Here is a 16689-nt window from a genome sequence, read left to right on the forward strand (position 1 = left end):
CAAGCGCCAATTGTGAATTTTCTCACTGCATCCGCCGGGAAAATCCACCACCACCTCCTACCTACTATTGGTGCTCTAACTTTGGTAGCCGGACTGAACCATGGCAGCCCCGACAGACGCCGGCGTAGACACAGTATCAGCAGTAGCAACAACAGCAATAGCAGAACCAGCAGCGGCGAACCCCGACGACGACGCGATGGACCTGACGCTGATCGTTGCGGCCACGCGCACCATGGGCATCGGGCTCGCCGGCGCGCTGCCGTGGACGGGGCTCAGGCGGGAGATGGCCTACTTTGCGCGCGTCACCAAGCGCGCGCCGCCCGGAGCCGTCAACGCCGTCAACGCCGTCGTCATGGGCCGCCGGACCTGGGACAGCATCCCGCCCCGCTTCCGCCCGCTCAAGGGCCGCCTCAACGTCGTGCTCAGCCGGGCCGCGCCGCCGCCGCTCAACAGTGTGGGGCAGGGAAAGGATGGTGAGGAGGATGGGGATGGGGATGGGGATGGGGAATCGCCCGTCGTCCACGCCCGCTCGCTGCCCGAGGCGCTCGAGTACCTGGCCCGCCAGCGGCGGCCGCCCCTGGGCCGCGTCTTCGTCATTGGCGGGGCGCAGATCTACGACGCGGCGCTGGCGCTGGAACCCCCCGCGGCGACGGTGCGGCGCGTGCTGCTCACCAGCATCCTGACCGACTTTGAGTGCGACACGACCCTGTCGTCGCTCAGGCTGGGGGCGGCGGCCGAGGGCGGCGGCGGCGGCGGCGGCGAGTGGAGGAGGGCGCCCAAAGAGCGGCTCGACGCCTGGGCGGGCGAGGCGGTGCCCGAGGGCGTGCAGGAGGAGAACGGGACGTCGTACGAGTTTCAGATGTGGGAGAGGGAGGTGGCCGAGGCGACATAGGCCGGTGGTGGTGGATCGGATCACTGTAGTCTCTGCGGGCAACGGCGGCCATTTTCCGGATTTTTCTCTATACCGATGTGGTTTCGTGGAGATGGATATCATAACAGCCTGGTCCCCCCATGTGTTTGACCTTCCTGCAAGCCTGCCTAGGTAGCCCCGGGATCATCCTCACCTAGACAAAAAAAGAAAAACGCCAGCCTGCCTTTTTTTCCCCTTGCCCCTCCCCAGCTCCGGTGTACGCCAACTGCCTTATACCTCGAGTGGGTATATGCTGGGGTACATCCTACAAGCTTTTTTTCATATCCATTATGTACAAGACATGGGTGATTTTACATTGACCAATAAAGGGCATCTGCAGCATAGACTGTGCTTATATGCCCCGAAGCGGCCGAGACGAGACGGGGAAAAGAAGAAGCAAAAGCTCTTGCTCATGTGAACCATGGGCAATCAAACATCACGCGGTCCCAGCAGCCCTGGCAGCAGGGCTTTTCGCGCCGGGCTTGGCAGCAGCGCCGCCGGGGAGGACGCCGACGAGCTCCTTGGCGGGCACGTCGACAAAGGGCAGCTCGGCGGCGGGCGAGGCCTCAAAGGCCGAGGTGGCGCGGGCGACGACGTCGGAGTCGGGGACGTGGTCGAGGCGGAAGACGGTGGCGCGCATCCAGGCGACGACGGCGGCGAGGCGGCGCAGGTCCAGCTCGGGCTCGGGGCGGGCCTTGAAGAGGTTGCGCCAGACGGCGGCGGCCAGGACGGCGTCGCCGCGGACCATGCCCTCGTCGTAGGCGAGCACGAGGCCGCGCCAGGCCAGGAACAGGTCCTTGAGGTGGTGCTGGCGCAGCGAGCGCGACGACAGGCCGTGCTGCACGTCCATGCGCTCCTCGGCCTCGTAGAAGAAGGCGTCTACGAGCTGCTTCTGCACGTTCTGGTACTGCTCCTTGTCCAGGCACCGGAACCGCACGATGGCGAGGTACATGTGCAGCATCGTCACTTGCGCCCAGGTGCTAAAGGTCGGGAGGAGGCCGAGGTCTGCGGTGGGCGCGGGACGGTGTCAGTGGGCCGGCGATGCAGCACAACAGTGCTATATGTAAGCAGGGACCTCAGGACGGGCAGAGAAATGACTGACCCTGATGCCACGGCCCGCCCCCCACTCCAATCTCCTCGCCGTCCTCTGTCCTCCGGATCGTGTCCTTCTTGCGCGCCTCGGGCGAGATGGTGTAGGCGGCGCGGGCCGAGAAGAACTTGTGCGTGTCCTGGACGTGGACGTAGGTGTCGTATGCGCCGACCATGTTTGACCCCTTCCTCTTCTCGGCCGCGCGCAGGATGATCTTTTGCATGCTCGCCGTGTCCTCTGGCAGCTTTTGCTTCCGCGGGGCCGCCGTACCGTGCAGGGACCGTCGGGGTGCGTGTGCCGCCGGCCATGTCCTCGGTGCTGCCCCCTGTCTCGTCTGTGATGCGTGTGCTGCTGCTGCCGCGGCGGTTGCTGCGCCTCTGCTGGCCTGCTGGCAGCGACGGGCGGAGAGGGGCCCAAGGCTCGGCGGCACGGCCCTGCAACTCCAAAGAGATGCCATTTGCGGCACCGGGATCGTGCGGTGGTGGTGGGAGCAGGGAGTCGAGGTCAACAGCGTCCCACGGTTGGGAGTGCGGTTTCAGGGCGTCACCATGTTTCTGCCAGTATCAATTCTCACATCCCACCCGACCGCCTGGAAATCTGCAATTCAGGCGGGGACCCCCCACTGAGCAAACAACGCCATCACGTTTGCACGTGTTTCGATTGGCGATTGGCTGAGAGGGGCAAAGGACCCTAACCCTGGCAAGCTGATATGATAACAAGGGATGGAGAAGTGAAGCCGACAACCCCGGATGCCGTCTGTCAGAGATTAGTTGGAAATAGAGCCATGCCATATGTTTATACAATATCGAGGTTTTATATACGTTGGATACATGCTGTTTTATTTCAACTTGGAAAAGACAAGTGATGCGTTCGTTCCTCCAAAACCAAAACTGTTCGAAACCACCACGTTGACCTTTTTATCCTGTGCCATGTTTGGCACAAAGTTGAAGTCGGCTCCCACATCTGGTGTGTCCAGACCCAAGGTCGGAGGCACGCGATCCTACGTTTCTGGGTCAGATGTTGCTGGCTCCCCACATGTGCGGCGGCGAGGCAAACAGGGGCTGCCGTCACTCACCTCTGCAACGGCCAGGATGGAAAACACCGACTCGACGGCGCCAGCGGCACCAAGGAGGTGGCCGGTCGAGCCCTTTGTGCCACTCACGGTAACCTGGGACTCCCTCTCGACGCCGTCCTCGCCGAGCATGAGGGTGCGGATGGCGGCGACCTCAGCGGCGTCCCCGATGCGGGTGCCGGTGGCGTGGGCGTTGAAGTAGTCGACGGCCGTGGGGCGGATGCCGGCGGCGCGCAGCGCCCTGCGCATTGCCAGCAGTGCGCCCGAGCCGTCGGGTCGCGGCGCCGTCATGTGGTGGGCGTCGCCGCTGCAGCCGTACCCGCGCAGCTCGGCCAGGATGTCGGCGCCGCGCGCGCGCGCGTGTTCCAGCTCCTCGAGCACGACGACGGCGGCGCCCTCGGCCATGACGAAGCCGTCGCGCGAGGCGTCAAAGGGCCGGCAGCCGGCGCCCGCCGTCGAGAGCGAGCGCGAGCGGGCAAAGGCGGCAAAGGCCAGCGGGTGGATGCACGACTCGGAGCCGCCGGCGACCATGACGTCGGCGTCCCCAAAGGCGACGAAGCGGGCGGCGTCGCCGATCGAGTGCGCGCCCGTGGTGCAGGCCGTCGTGGCCGTGTGGTTGGGGCCTTGGAAGCCATGCCGCATGGCCACATGGCCGGCTGCGAGGTTTATCAGAATCTTGGGCGCGAAGAGCGGAGACACCTTCCTGTAGCCCTACGGATCGGCGGGTGCGAAGATCAGTGCAAACGGTCTCAGCATCTCCTCTTCTCGCTTTGACGCCCTCTTCATCGCTGCCCACATGTTCGTTCACTGCGGTGAATCTCACGTCTTTTTCAAATGCGAGACTGGTGCTATAAATATCGTCGAGGTTCCCTATGCCGCTGCCCAGACAAACCCCCGTGGCCTCCAGATCGTCCTGCGCCGTCGGCCTCCAGCCAGCGTCGTTGAGGGCCATCTCGGCGGCCGCGACAGCGTACTGGCAAAAGGTGGACATGCGACGCTGGTCGGACGCCTCCAGCCAGTCCGACGGGCGCCAAAGCCCGGACAGCTCACCTGTTTGGTGGCCACCGGCCCCGCCATGGCTCCCATTCCCATCCAGGGCAGGGGCCGTCGGGACGAGGCCGGCGACAGTGCTGGGAATGTCCTTCCATTTGCTGCGTGGCTCGAAATGGGATATACTCTGGATGCCAGACTCCCCAGCGAGCACACCCCGCCAGCATCGACGGGCGCCGACGCCAAGAGGGGTGACGGCGCCGATTCCCGTGACGACGACGCGGCGGAGGGACATGTCCCTAAAGAAACCACGCGTTCTCGATGTTAGCAGAAGCCGTCACCTCGACGTGGGCTCATGACGTGATCAATGCAGTCAACACAGCGATGTTTGCGTTCGCAGGGGGGTGCTCGCGAGGGGTGTTTGGAGGAGGGATGTGTCTCGCTCGCGAAGCAGGTACCATCTGTGGCCGTCGACTCGAGTCAAAGTTAGGGCACAGGCCAATCGAGCTTTAGACCCTGCAGAGTTATCGAGGTCAATCGGTTGGAAGCGGTACCCACAGTTCCCACAGTACCTGGTAGCTTTGTGCCGTTCTGGGATTAGCGCGCTGGGCCCACTGGCATGGAACTTCCCTCGATCAAATGGACCGAATTGGAAGCGTGAAAGCATGCTTGGACCCAACTCTATCTGACAGACGTTTTGACAGAGGGCTTTGTCTCTTATATTGACTGGCCACACTACAAGAGGCCCAAGCTTGCCAACCGCCACCGCAACTCACATAGTTCACCTCGGCAGGATATACAGCCAGAAAGCTCAAGCCACATCAATCAACTACGCTTGCATCTCCCATTGTCGGCGCGTCCCAACGTTCGAAACATTGCACGCACCCTTGGCAGACTCGACACAACGCTGGCCTCACCGCGAGTCACGGGGTCGCCCTGTGCTTATTTGGGCGCTGCTGTGCCTTACCATGCGCCCGGACCTAACCCAATCCGGCCACTGATCCCTGCACGTTTCACCCGTATAAAAGACCACGGATTCCATGTGTCGGGTTAGCGATATCGTCCAGACATCCTCAACTCTGCAGACTCTCGGGTCTGGCTTGAACCTTGTTGGCATCGAGCCGTGCCAGGAAAGCGGCCTCTGCTGCGCGTCTGGTCCAGAAGGGCTCATTAGACGACCACCTCGCATATAGACTCCCCCCCTCTCCGCAGCGCCTCCGTGTGATGTCCTGACGGTCTTCGCTGCTTGCTCCTACCAAAAAGAAACGCGCGCTGCTGCTGTATCTTGGTGTGCCCATAGTGTCTGCTAGCAGACATGGCCCCAACACCCTCATCCAACAAGGGTGGCAAGCCGTCTGAGACGGCTGCCACCATAGAGATGACCAGCTTGCGCGAGCGTGGTAGCCAGCACGGCGAAGGCCTAAAGACGACGTCTGCGGAGCGCTGGGGTGAGTCTAGCATGCGTCCCCCGACGGACGAGCCCGACGACTACGGGGTCGAGGGCGATTCGGAAGCAGGGTCAGAATACGAACTTCTCCTAGACCCCAACCTGCCCGACGAGCTGCACCGCGACGACTCTGGCGGCAGCGACACCTCGGGCGCCAAGGAGGAGGAGGAGGGCGGCGCGGCAGCCGAGGACTCGCCCTACCCCGAGGTGCGCGCCGCGGTGCGCAACTACGACGAGGAGATGCCGTGCAACACGGTGCGCGCCTGGACCATCGGCCTGTTCCTGTGCGTCATCGGCGCGTCCATGAACACGCTCTTCTCGCTGCGCTCGCCCTCCATCAGCCTTGGCGCCCTGATCGCGCAGATCATCGCCTGGCCCCTGGGCCACGGCTGGGCCCGCGTCATGCCGGCCCGCCGCTTCAGCTTCTTCGGCATCCCCTGGTCGCTCAACCCGGGGCCCTTCAACATCAAGGAGCACTCCATCATCGTCGTCATGGCGAGCGTGTCCTTCTCCGTCGCCTACGCCACCGACATCATCCTGGCCCAGCTCGTCTTCTACAAGCAGAACTTTGGCATCCCCTGGCAGCTGCTGCTGACCGTCTCGACCCAGTCGCTCGGCTACGGCATCGCCGGCATGATGCGCAAGTTCCTCGTCTACCCGGCCTCCATGATCTGGCCCGGCAACCTGGTCTCGGTCACGCTCATGAACGCCATGTACGAGGCCGCGCCGCCCAAGGACCCGACCATCATTGGCGGCTCCATGCCGCGCTACCGTTGGTTTGCCATCATGACCCTGTGCTCGTTTGTCTACTACTTCATCCCGGGCTTCCTGGCCCAGTTCCTGAGCGTCTTTGCTTTTGCCACCTGGATCGCCCCCAACAACCCCGTGGTGAACCAGCTGTTTGGGGGTGTCACTGGCCTCTCACTGCTGCCAATAACCTTTGACTGGTCGCAGATTGTCGGCTTTGTCGGCTCTCCCCTGATTCCGCCGTGGTGAGTGGCTATGGGGGGGTTTACTGTGGTGCTACTGTGGTGATACTGTGGTGTTTACTAACACACCCCAAAAATAAAAAAAAGGCACGCCATCGCCAACACCATGATCGGCGTCGTCACCTTCCACCTCTTCGGGGCTTCAGTCCTCCAGTACACGGGCACGTGGTACGGCCAGTTCCTGCCCATCAGCGACTCGAGCACCTACGACAACACGGGCGCCAAGTACAACGTGACCCGCATCCTGACCAAGGACTTTACGCTCGACGAGGAGGAGTACAAGAAGTACTCGCCGCTTTTCATCAGTACCACCTTTGCCATGGCCTACGGCCTGTCCTTCGCTGCCATCGCGTCCCTCATCGTCTACACGTGGCTGCACCACCGCAAGATGATCTGGCAGCAGTACAAGAACGTGTCGCGCGAGGGCGACGACATCCACATGAAGCTGATGCGCAAGTACCGCGAGGCCCCCACGTGGTGGTACATGGGCCTGTTCGCCATCATGCTCGCCCTCGGCTTCGTCACCGTGCTGGCCTACCCGACCAACATGACCTGGTGGGCCTTTTTGCTCGCCGTCGCCATCTCGTTCGGCTTCGCCCTGCCCATCGGCATCATCCAGGCCGTCACCAACAACCAGATCGGGCTCAACGTGCTCACCGAGTTCGTCTACGGCTACATCCAGCCCGGCCGCCCCCTGGCCCTCATGATCTTCAAGACCTTTGGCTACATCACCATGTCGCAGGCCCTCAGCTTCGTGTCGGACCTCAAGTTCGGCCACTACATGAAGATCCCGCCCCGCACCATGTTCATGTGCCAGGTCGTCGCCACCACCTTCTCGTGCTTCATCCAGGTCGCCGTCCTCAACTTCGCCCTCGCCCACATCGACGGCGTCTGCACCCCGACCCAGCCCGAGCGCTTCACCTGCCCCGGCGGGCGCGTCTTCTTCTCCGCCTCGGTCATCTGGGGCCTCATCGGCCCCGCCCGCATGTTCTCGCCCGGTCAGATCTACTCGGGCCTCTTCGTCTTCTTCGGCGTCGGCGCCGTCCTGCCCGTCGTGCTCTTCTACGCCGCCCGCCGCTGGCCCGCCTCGCCCCTCAAGTACGCCATGGCCCCCTTGATCTTTGGCGGCTCCGCCGCCATCCCGCCCGCCTCGCCCCTCAACTACCTGTCGTGGGGCATCGTCGGCTACCTGTTCCAGCACCTGATCCGCAAGCGCCACTTTGGCTGGTGGAGCCGCCTCAACTTTCTGACCTCGTCCGGCCTCGACCTCGGCCTCGCCCTCGCCACCCTCGTCATCTTCTTCGCCTTCACCCTCAACAACATCGACCCGCCAAAGTGGTGGGGCAACACCGTCGTCCGGACCACCATGGACTTCCAGAACAAGGCCGTCAGGGCCCACGTCGCCGACGGCCAGACCTTTGGGCCCACGTCGTGGTAGGGGTCCATCATATATATGCCTGTATATATGGTATGTCGGCATTTTGGCATATAACAACCTAAAAAAAACATCCTTCCACACCTATGGAACCTTTTTTTCCCCATATATAGCCTAGCATTCTCTCCTCACATTTATCCATTACATATCAGACATAGAGGAGTATCCTTGGCGGTGTTTGGACATTTTGTAGCCATAAATTATACGACCAGCATTGCGATTCTGAACCACTTTTTTCCCCGGCTCTAAAAGCCCCATTGACGCCAATAAGTGATCAGACCTAACCACCCCCAGACAGCCAGCTGCGACGTGATTCTGCCACCATTCATGATATCACCAAGTGTACGCCCAACACCAGATGCGCGTCAACATTCCAAATGCAAAAAGAGCTCAAGTAGATATGGGGTATGCGCCAGAACAATAGGAGATAAACCCGCCAGGAAAGACCATGGGAGAAAATGATGACAAAATAAAATACGAATAATAAAGCCCGCTCCATCGAGCCACCTTTGTTTTTCCTTATCCTCAAATCATGGATGCGCCATCCTCCCGTGGGCCAGTCAGACAAGAGCTGAGGAGGACGCGGCGAGTCCGTACTAGCCTTTTGATACGGATGGGACAGTGTACAATGGGGGTGGTGGTTGGGGGTACAGGGGCGGCTGTTCTGGCGGGGGCGCTTGGTCGTGTTGTGGAAAATGCTGTTGTCGATGGGGCAACTGGCCTTGTCCACCGGAGATCATAGACGCCGAGCTCGACATCGCAAAATTGGTATGGGTCTGAATGCTCTCTGCAGAGGCCTCTGCGAGCGCTGAAAGAAGAGGGTTCTTGCATTTGCCGCAAAGATATCTCAGAAGACCCAACAGGTGTTTGGCCTGCGCATCCGACTCGGCAGCGTAGATGAAATACTCAAGTCTTTTTTTTTTCATGTTTCCAAAGTCAGCCAGCCCGTCCACGTCCAGGATAGAGCCACTCAAAGAGAGAAAACAAACTTACGCTGAGCGCATCGCTTGAGCTTGTCCGTCCCCTCGTAATATTGGGTCGTGGCATGACTTCCACGCATCCGAGGAGATCTCCTGGCTCAAAACGACCAATGCAGATGTGAACATCGCGTTTCTAGCACCGCCACCGATCAGCATGGGCCTTCATCTCGCAAGTTGCCAAGTGTGACGGGGTTATGTGAACCTACACAACGAAAGGATTCCGCCTTGGTAGTAAGCCGTTCCTAAGTGCACCCAACACCACCGAGATGGCCACATAGGACGCCTCGATGGCGTTCCGGGGGAAAACCTCACCGCCTCCCGCAAGCGGATGTGCCTCGTATGAGCCCTTGTAATGTGCGTCAAAGAGTACAAAGGGTCGACCTAAAAGATTGATGCAGTGGAGCTTGAGCAGCTTCCCAAGCACGAGATGCATGGCAAGCCGTCTCTCCTCGGCCGGCGTGGCCGGCGGTGGCACGGCGGCATCGTGATTGACTATGATTGCGCTCACCGACGGCCAGCCATGGACGTGGGTGGCTATCTCGGCGGCGGTGGCTGCCGACGTTTCCGGCATTGCGTAAATCTTGGACAAGATCATACTCAGGAGGTTCACGCCGCGGATAACGGGAGGCATACTGGTCTGGTCGCCCTCGGTACCCTCGGGCGGCGCGGGAAATGCGGTGCCGTCGCTGACAACTGGCGGGCGGCCAAGCTGGGCGGCCACGAAGCGGTCGAGTACCAAGAGGCTGCGCCATACGTTCCTCCTTAGTCGGCCGGTGCTCGGGTTGAAGCTCCACGGCCGGCCGTTCTTCATCATGTCGTCGTATCGCATAAGCAGATGCTCTTCTCGATGCATCCCAAGCAGCTGCGCCAGCCAGCCAGCCCTCCCTTCACACAGCTGTCAGCATCCATCTGCGGCAGCGTGTGAAATAAGATGGTGGCGCAAACCTATATAGTCGTATCCTTCATTTCTTCTCACGACACTAAGAGCGTAGAGGCACTTGAGAAGAAGGACTCGCACTGTCCAGAGGTCCTTTCCCGAGTCGTCGACCATGACATTGGCACTTTGGAAGTATGCCTCGGCATCAATATCGCCAACCATGGTCTCCGCCTTGGGCCCGGCCAGAACACGGCCAAGCGCCAGGGTAAGATAGAGAAGCGCGCGACCCCGGTTATCACGGTTCCCTTCTGCTATTATGTTTCGGACCGTCGCGTCCAGCGCCTCTTCCTCGTCGTATACCTGGAGGAGACCGTAGGTCTGTTTAGGAATGTTAGCGGGTTTTGTGGGTATTGACCGCTGGTGCTTGATCCTTGTTGGCGTTTCCCGTTTTGACGTACTTACATTGATTAGATATTCTTCAACCAGAGCATATGTCACGCTCTCGTTCGGAAGGTCGATTGGTAGCGCCATAGATGGGTGCAAGAGTGAAGGTTGTAGTTCCATGAGCCTGAACCTCAGATCAAGCGGTCGATGGAGGGGATTCGGCATAAAGGTGACCTCGAGGACGTTTCGGAGTGCATCCAGATATGCGAGATGGCTGGAGCAGCCTAAAAGATCTGGGTGAAAAATGAGCCGGGGCAGGCTGGCCATCAGCAAAGGGAAGGACGATACAGCTCGAGAACGAGACAACGCTCGACCAGGCCAGGATAGGTATCATGTGCAAGAACAGCATTCGGGCTACAACTCACTGACGGTCTCTCCTTCCGGGAGAGAGAGCCCCAGCATTCTTTCAGTGGCGTAGAGGTGAGAAGGGACGCGGACTTCTATCCATGAAGTTGGGCCTTCCAACGGGGCCTCTGGCCAAGCACTGGCTGCCGGCGCCGAGTCGGCTGATCGCATGTTTCCATGCGGGGACGCGCTGGAGGCGGCTTCCATGATGGGCTGCGGAGGAAGGCTGGCTTCCGGACTGAGACCCGAGGCGGACCCTGAGCCACCGACGGGCGTAGAGGTAGTCAAGGCCGCGATGGAGAACGGGGTCGATGCGTCCATGCTGCTGCCGCTGGGAGAGTCGGTCTTGTCCGGCGACGATGGCTGCGGAAAGGCTGGAGGGGTAACGGCGGTAGCATCGTCGAGTCGTCGTCTCGCCGAAGGGCCAGCTGCTGCCTTATTCCGGCTCATGCCGTCGTAGGAGCAGTTGTTGGCGTTCTTCTTGCGGACGCAGAGGGAGCATGGTTTTTGGCCGTCGCACTGCATGGGTCGTGGCGTGCCCCGAGTACGGAGTTGAGCCAGGTGTAAGCAGGAGAACCAAGTGCCACGACGTCACGAGAGAGTTCGCAAGTTGCGGGACAGGGGGGCAGAGCGGGTAGTGACATGACGGCAGGGTATCGACGGCAGCGCACCTTTTGCTTTCGCGTCTTGCAGAAGCCGCAGGCCTGGGCGATGCGTATCCGCTTGTCATCCGGCACCCTTGGACGGGTCATGATGGATGGCCGGGCGGCCGTACAGCTACTGTTCCTGCTGCTGCTGCTGCTTCTGCTCCTGCTGCTGCCACTGCTGCTCCTGCTCTCGGGTAGGGCTTGACCAACGCATACAGTTCCATCAGAGCATAGCAGGCAGGGCGAGGCAGAGAGTCGGCTGACGGTCCGGGCGGGGGGTCAAGAGCGGGTCTGCGGGTGCAGGTCACTTGGGCTCCGAGACCCGGCCGACGGCTGGCTGGCGCGTTGTCTGGGCGTGGCTGCGGCGGAAGGGCTCCGGTTGGTTGCTGTTGCGTGGTCCTCACGCGGAGAGAAGGCGAGACCAGGCTGCCAGCCCTAGCTCCGATGCTTGCAGGGAAGTAAGAAAGTCTAGACCAGATACCGAGGGGGAAGGCGGCTTCAGGAGCCAGTGGGGAGGCCCAATGGGTCCACCCTGACCAGGGGGTTCAGCCTGCCGCGGCCGGAGTGCTGCCGTCTAGCTGACAGGGTGGAGGGGATCGCTTCTTGGAGGCAAATAGAAAGTACAGGCTGCGCAGGCGGTGTCCAGCAGCAGCCGTGGGAGTGAGCCTCCGCCTTGCGGATGGGCTCAGCCGTTTCTAGGAGCTCGGGGCTGATGGGCCCAGACACAGACCAAGGAACAGTCGCAGAAAGCTTGATTGAGGTGATTGTTGGATGGAGGCTGGAGCTGGGCTGGAGCGGCAGGCAGCGGCACCTAGACAGGCAAAAACCCTACCAAGCTCTTCAGAGAAGAAGAAAAACACAGCCACCTAACCCACCTGCATCACAGGCAGTCATGGGTTTACAGGCAGCAGAGGCTCGGATCTGGTGCGGAGTCTGAGGAAAAGGGGAGAGACTCGAAGGTTATGATAAAGCCGGGCGCCGCACTGGGCCTGAGCCCTCAGTGAAAGGTCCATGGTCTGAGCAAGGGGTGGAGGGGTGCCCCTGCGCAGAGCGAAGCGACTCAGGCAGGAGCCGTTGTTTTTGCCTCTTACAGCCTAGACGGAGCCCCTGCCCACAAGCAATGGTGGGGTGCACGGACGAAGGAGCCACACGCGCAAGCACGCGTGAGCCCGGCCAATTCGCAAATCGATCTTGCCCCCAGCCCACCGCCAGCCCACTGCCAGGGCTGCCGCTTGGACCAGCAACCAACCCCTGCAAACCGCCATGGCATTGTCCGGTTTGGCATGCCGGCTGGACACCAGGAAATGGACTGTCTAATGCCGGCCCGTCAGTCTAGCATGGCCTGCGCGGCTATCGCGCCCATCCAGGTTGCCAGGTCCCGACGCGGCAACCCTAAAGTTTGCAACTGGATAAGTGTTGACCCTGAGTGGGAGCAGGTAGCCCAAGCCCAACACTAAAGGTACGATTTCACGACAAACGCCTCCCACGCGGATTGGATGCCATTTCCCCTCGGTGGATTATGTTCATGTTAGTGTGATGCATGGCGTCGAGGAGGCGGACGCTATTCCAAATGCTTCCACTGCGCGGTGCTAACTCGTCCCCGGCGTCTCGCTGCCACAGTAAGGCAGAGAGTCAAGGTGCCACAGCAAGACCAAGAGCCCAGCATGTTGGTTCAGCATTGCGATCTGGCAGTGGCACCCAGACCACATCAACGAACCGCTGATTTCGCTGCAGATGTCCAAGAGGTCATCAGTCATATCTCCTGTCTACCGGCGCCAAAGCATAGCCTCGCATCGGCCGGCTTGAGCCTAGCATCCGCACGAACAGATCCCTTACTAGTGCAACCCTCGATCAAGACCCACTAGAGATCATCAGACGGCGCTGATGCAGGACCCCCACCCGCGCACCTCCTTCGACCCACTTTATTTTTTCTCGTCGAGCTCCGCCATCGCGACGTCTCGGCCAACGCCTGGAGCCAGCAGACTTTGAAGCCTTCTGCGCTGGCTTGAAAAGCCGCCGCCACATGTCTGCCTAGGCAAGGCAGGCACCCCTAGAGGTACTCTCACAGCAAGCCTTCGAACTGGGTATGTCAAGCTCAGTTGGGCTACCTACCCATGCGATCTAGATAGGCCCCAAACCCCAAACACCCCGCCATCTCCTCGAGTGGCATCCAAGGCTAACTCGCTCTACACAGACCATGTTTAGACAGCAGGCTATCCTCGGTCTCGCCCGCCGGTGCGGCGTGTGCCAGCGCCCTGCCGGCCGAATACTACCATGGCTCCCGGGCCACACCGCAGGGCATGACACTTCCCGCCTCCTCCATCGCGCTGGCCCGACCCAGCGTCTGCTTTCATCGGCCCCGCCGACCACTGTCGCCCCCGAAGTCGGCGCCGGGAAGGCCAGGTCCTTCGCCGACTCGCTAGCTCGCAAAAACGCCGCTACCATACTCTATGAAGCCCCCTCGCATACTCTCTCCCGCTTCTCGAGCTACACTGCCGGAATCTTCTGCTTCCTCTTCTCGGGCTATCACTACGCGACCGGCATGGCGAACCCACCAGAAGACATTGCCTGGTTTGTGCCGCACCTTTATGGTATTGTGGTCCTGGCCATGGGCTCGATGGGGACATTTTTCATCAGTGGCGCCGGCCGCATCGTGCGCGTCATCAGTGCCGTGCCCCGCGCCTCCGAGGTGGCCGCAAAAAGCGCCACCCCTGAGACTCGCACCCTGTCCCCCGCCCAGAAGGCCACTGCTGCTGCTGCTGCCGCTGCCGACGCTGCCCGGGGGGTCTCTCCGATACAGCTTGAGTTGAAGGCGAGCCGATATGTGCCCTTCATCGGTCCCGCGGTGCTGCGCGTGGACGCCGACAAGGTCGTGTTCCCGGCGCGACTTCAGCAGTTGCGCGAGATGGTCGAGTACCTGAGGCAGGGAGGCTCGCCTGGAGGCAAGCCAGTGAGCGACACCACGCGGGCGCGGCTTGCCGAGATGGCGCTCCGCCGAGCCCGGGCCGAAGCCGAGGCCAAGTACGACAAAGAGCACCTGATGACCTCGCCGTTCAGGCACCTGGGCCAAGCCGTAAAGGAGACATTTGTCGCGACCCGGAGAGCGCTGACCGGCGAGGGCTTCGTCAGGATCAAGGTGAACAATGTGCGCTACAAACTCGATGTCACTAGTGCCTGGGCCCTGGACGGCGGGAGGGCCCTCGACCGACTGATCACCATCGACGAAAACATGCAGCGCCGCCCCAAGCCGAAGCAATAATCTCTACGACTACAAGGTCGCAACGAGGACCACACAGGCCTTGGCCTTGTCGGCTAACCGACATGATTCTGCTCTTGCGGCTGGCTGCCCTGTACGATTAATTCCCTCTGCCTGTCGCTCAGGTTCGGAACTGTAAATACACGAAGAAGCGGTGTGAGAAGCCAGGCGCTTGCGCAGCCTTTGATATGAAATAATTTTCACGTTTCAACCCGGCGCTTAGCCTTCACATTGAGATGCAAAACCTGATTTCATCAAGCAGAATCCAGAATCCAAGTCAACGGCAATTAGCGGTGCGGACCAGACCCGGGAGCCCCATAGACTCGGCTGCGAGCCCATCACTACTCGCTCACCTCTTGGGCTCACGTCAAGCCCTGACTGAGGCACGAAGTTTTCGAAACGGAGGGGCATGACTTTCGTCATCGTACCTCAACCGACAGCCCAAGCTGGGGGCTGGAGTAGACCAACCTGTTCATCTCCACAGTGGGACTGGCGGTGGTCCTACGAATATCCCCAGTGAGTGAGGCTGGCGACGAGCGGATGGGACATGGCCAGTTGTCGTGGTGGAGTCCGGGCCAGGCCACTAGCACTTGTGCAAGGAAAAGGACACAGCCCTCTAGATCCCCCCCTGGATCCCCTCATCACATCGACCGGGGCAAGGAAATGCGCTGCGCTGAAAATCCTGCGGTGGGTCCCCCGGCGTCTCCACTCTCACCGGGGGAGAGAGCACACCGCATGAAACACTGTCAGGGAAACTGGGGGAGGCAAACACCGCCATGGGGATCACCGGGCCACAGCATCGAGTTGGGGGAGAAAACCCAAGCGTCGTCCGATCTCCCATGCATGAGTGCCACATGCAGTGAGCGCGTACCCGCAAAAGGGGCCGTTAACATAATGGGCAATACCACTTTGCAAAAGCCCATGCCGGTTTGCCGTTTCTGCGTTCCCCTGGCGGATGGCCTTTACGTTGGGGATTGCTGAGATTGCAAGGTTGTCGTATGTAAAGCATGCCCCGGACTTGGCTTTGTCCCATCTTCTAGAATCTCGGGAGTGCCGACGCCTACTGGGCAACCGTCCAACAACTTTTCCGGAGGCAGCTTTTGCCTCGATTATACGGGAAAATCGAAGTAAAACCCTCGTTATGCTATTCAAGGCTTTTTTTTCAAAGTGGATGTATACCGGGTCCCGCTCAACAAACCAAAAATCTGGTCCCACCGGGCCAGCATGGCACTGGTGCAGACGGTATCAGCCGGTGGTGGGCTCAAGTCGGGTTTGCAAGGAGGATTTGCAGCTGGCCCGGGATGTGCGAAAAAAGGAAAGGAGGAGAAGGAAGGAAATCGATCGACCGGGACGTGAGGAGGGGAAGCATATCGGCTGTTAGGCACACCGTCGATCGATTATGGTCCCTTAACTATAATAAAACGAACTACAGTACAATGGCTATTCCTACGGTTAATACTTGGGATAATGTCGCCAGGGGCAACACAGCAGCCAGCAGGCCACGAAAACCACAGCCAACTGGCGTTTATATGTCCCCGAGCCAGCCACCCCAAGGACAAACAACTAAAAACCAAGGAAGTTCCGGCAGTGTGGACGTATAACACGTGCGAATCCTCGTTGCAGGAAAAACACTTTGTGTGTGTTGCAGTTAGGGGTTGTAGTTTAAGGGGAAAGGTATATCCCCTTAAGTATTGTTAACATGCCGACCCCCAAGATACGGTGGATAAAGGAAAATGTACGTTAACAGTAGTTTATTAGAATACGGCAGATGCACGGATACAGTTCAGCATCGATACAAGGCACGTTACCAAATCCTATTGCGCCTTCCGGGTATTTGCGACATACCAGGCGATTATTTGGCCGAAATGTCGGTGGCATAAGCTACTTCAGAAGTGAGGCGAAACCGTCCCCCTCTTGATACGGTTGGCCAGCAAACGTCCGCCTCCGGGGCGTAACCCGGCGTGGGGCTCCCAACGGCCGGCACACCTGAGGCCGGACAGACAACTTGCTGCGGGGGGTGGGTGGGTGAACGACAGCAAACATGGCGTGGCGCGCGGCGTGTGGCGTGCCGACGATGCGGGGTGAGTGCAAAACACAAACCCTACGGGGGTGACCTTTTGAACTACGGGCAAGCACCGACGAGAACAAAGGAGAAAAGCGTCTGATATGGAACGGGGAGAGAGGGGAAGGGAGGAATAGCCTCACGC

The 16689-nt window shown here is 60.3% G+C and overlaps 7 protein-coding genes across 7 annotated transcripts; 4 read left to right on the plus strand and 3 right to left on the minus strand.

Annotated features, from left to right (window-relative positions):
- Window positions 1-15: 15 nt before the first annotated feature.
- Window positions 16-1093, plus strand: GGTG_01668 (dihydrofolate reductase). The gene has a single exon (XM_009219436.1). It carries the CDS (start codon window positions 101-103, stop codon window positions 890-892), a length of 792 nt encoding a protein of 263 aa, XP_009217700.1. The 5' UTR covers window positions 16-100; the 3' UTR covers window positions 893-1093.
- GGTG_01669 (hypothetical protein) lies at window positions 878-2610 on the minus strand. The gene is made up of 2 exons (XM_009219437.1): window positions 2013-2610; window positions 878-1915 (listed from the first exon to the last, which is right to left on the minus strand). The coding sequence occupies exons 1-2, from the start codon at window positions 2455-2457 to the stop codon at window positions 1347-1349; spliced, it is 1014 nt and encodes a 337-aa protein (XP_009217701.1). The 5' UTR covers window positions 2458-2610; the 3' UTR covers window positions 878-1346.
- A 228-nt stretch (window positions 2611-2838) lies between these two features.
- On the minus strand, window positions 2839-4357 carry GGTG_01670 (3-oxoacyl-[acyl-carrier-protein] synthase 2; the record flags this gene model as incomplete). The annotated part of the gene is made up of 3 exons (XM_009219438.1): window positions 2839-3000; window positions 3076-3783; window positions 3896-4357. 3 exons carry the CDS (start codon window positions 4355-4357, stop codon window positions 2839-2841), a joined length of 1332 nt encoding a protein of 443 aa, XP_009217702.1.
- Window positions 4358-4753: 396 nt separating this feature from the next.
- GGTG_01671 (hypothetical protein) lies at window positions 4754-8161 on the plus strand. Its single transcript, XM_009219439.1, has 2 exons — window positions 4754-6501; window positions 6586-8161. The coding sequence occupies exons 1-2, from the start codon at window positions 5378-5380 to the stop codon at window positions 7934-7936; spliced, it is 2475 nt and encodes an 824-aa protein (XP_009217703.1). The 5' UTR covers window positions 4754-5377; the 3' UTR covers window positions 7937-8161.
- On the minus strand, window positions 8035-12227 carry GGTG_01672 (hypothetical protein). The gene is made up of 7 exons (XM_009219440.1): window positions 11251-12227; window positions 10600-11098; window positions 10253-10467; window positions 9859-10168; window positions 9120-9798; window positions 8927-9046; window positions 8035-8845 (listed from the first exon to the last, which is right to left on the minus strand). The coding sequence occupies exons 1-7, from the start codon at window positions 11329-11331 to the stop codon at window positions 8530-8532; spliced, it is 2220 nt and encodes a 739-aa protein (XP_009217704.1). The 5' UTR covers window positions 11332-12227; the 3' UTR covers window positions 8035-8529.
- Window positions 12228-13208: 981 nt separating this feature from the next.
- On the plus strand, window positions 13209-14815 carry GGTG_01673 (hypothetical protein). The gene is made up of 2 exons (XM_009219441.1): window positions 13209-13310; window positions 13421-14815. Exon 2 carries the CDS (start codon window positions 13424-13426, stop codon window positions 14483-14485), a length of 1062 nt encoding a protein of 353 aa, XP_009217705.1. The 5' UTR covers window positions 13209-13310; window positions 13421-13423; the 3' UTR covers window positions 14486-14815.
- An 891-nt stretch (window positions 14816-15706) lies between these two features.
- On the plus strand, window positions 15707-16484 carry GGTG_01674 (hypothetical protein; the record flags this gene model as incomplete). Its single annotated transcript, XM_009219442.1, has 2 exons — window positions 15707-15752; window positions 15915-16484. The coding sequence occupies 2 exons, from the start codon at window positions 15707-15709 to the stop codon at window positions 16178-16180; spliced, it is 312 nt and encodes a 103-aa protein (XP_009217706.1). The 3' UTR covers window positions 16181-16484.
- Window positions 16485-16689: the final 205 nt, after the last annotated feature.

The sequence above is a fragment of the Gaeumannomyces tritici genome (genome assembly GCF_000145635.1).
Source record: "Gaeumannomyces tritici R3-111a-1 unplaced genomic scaffold supercont2.1, whole genome shotgun sequence".
Classification (NCBI taxonomy): Eukaryota; Fungi; Ascomycota; class Sordariomycetes; order Magnaporthales; family Magnaporthaceae; genus Gaeumannomyces; species Gaeumannomyces tritici.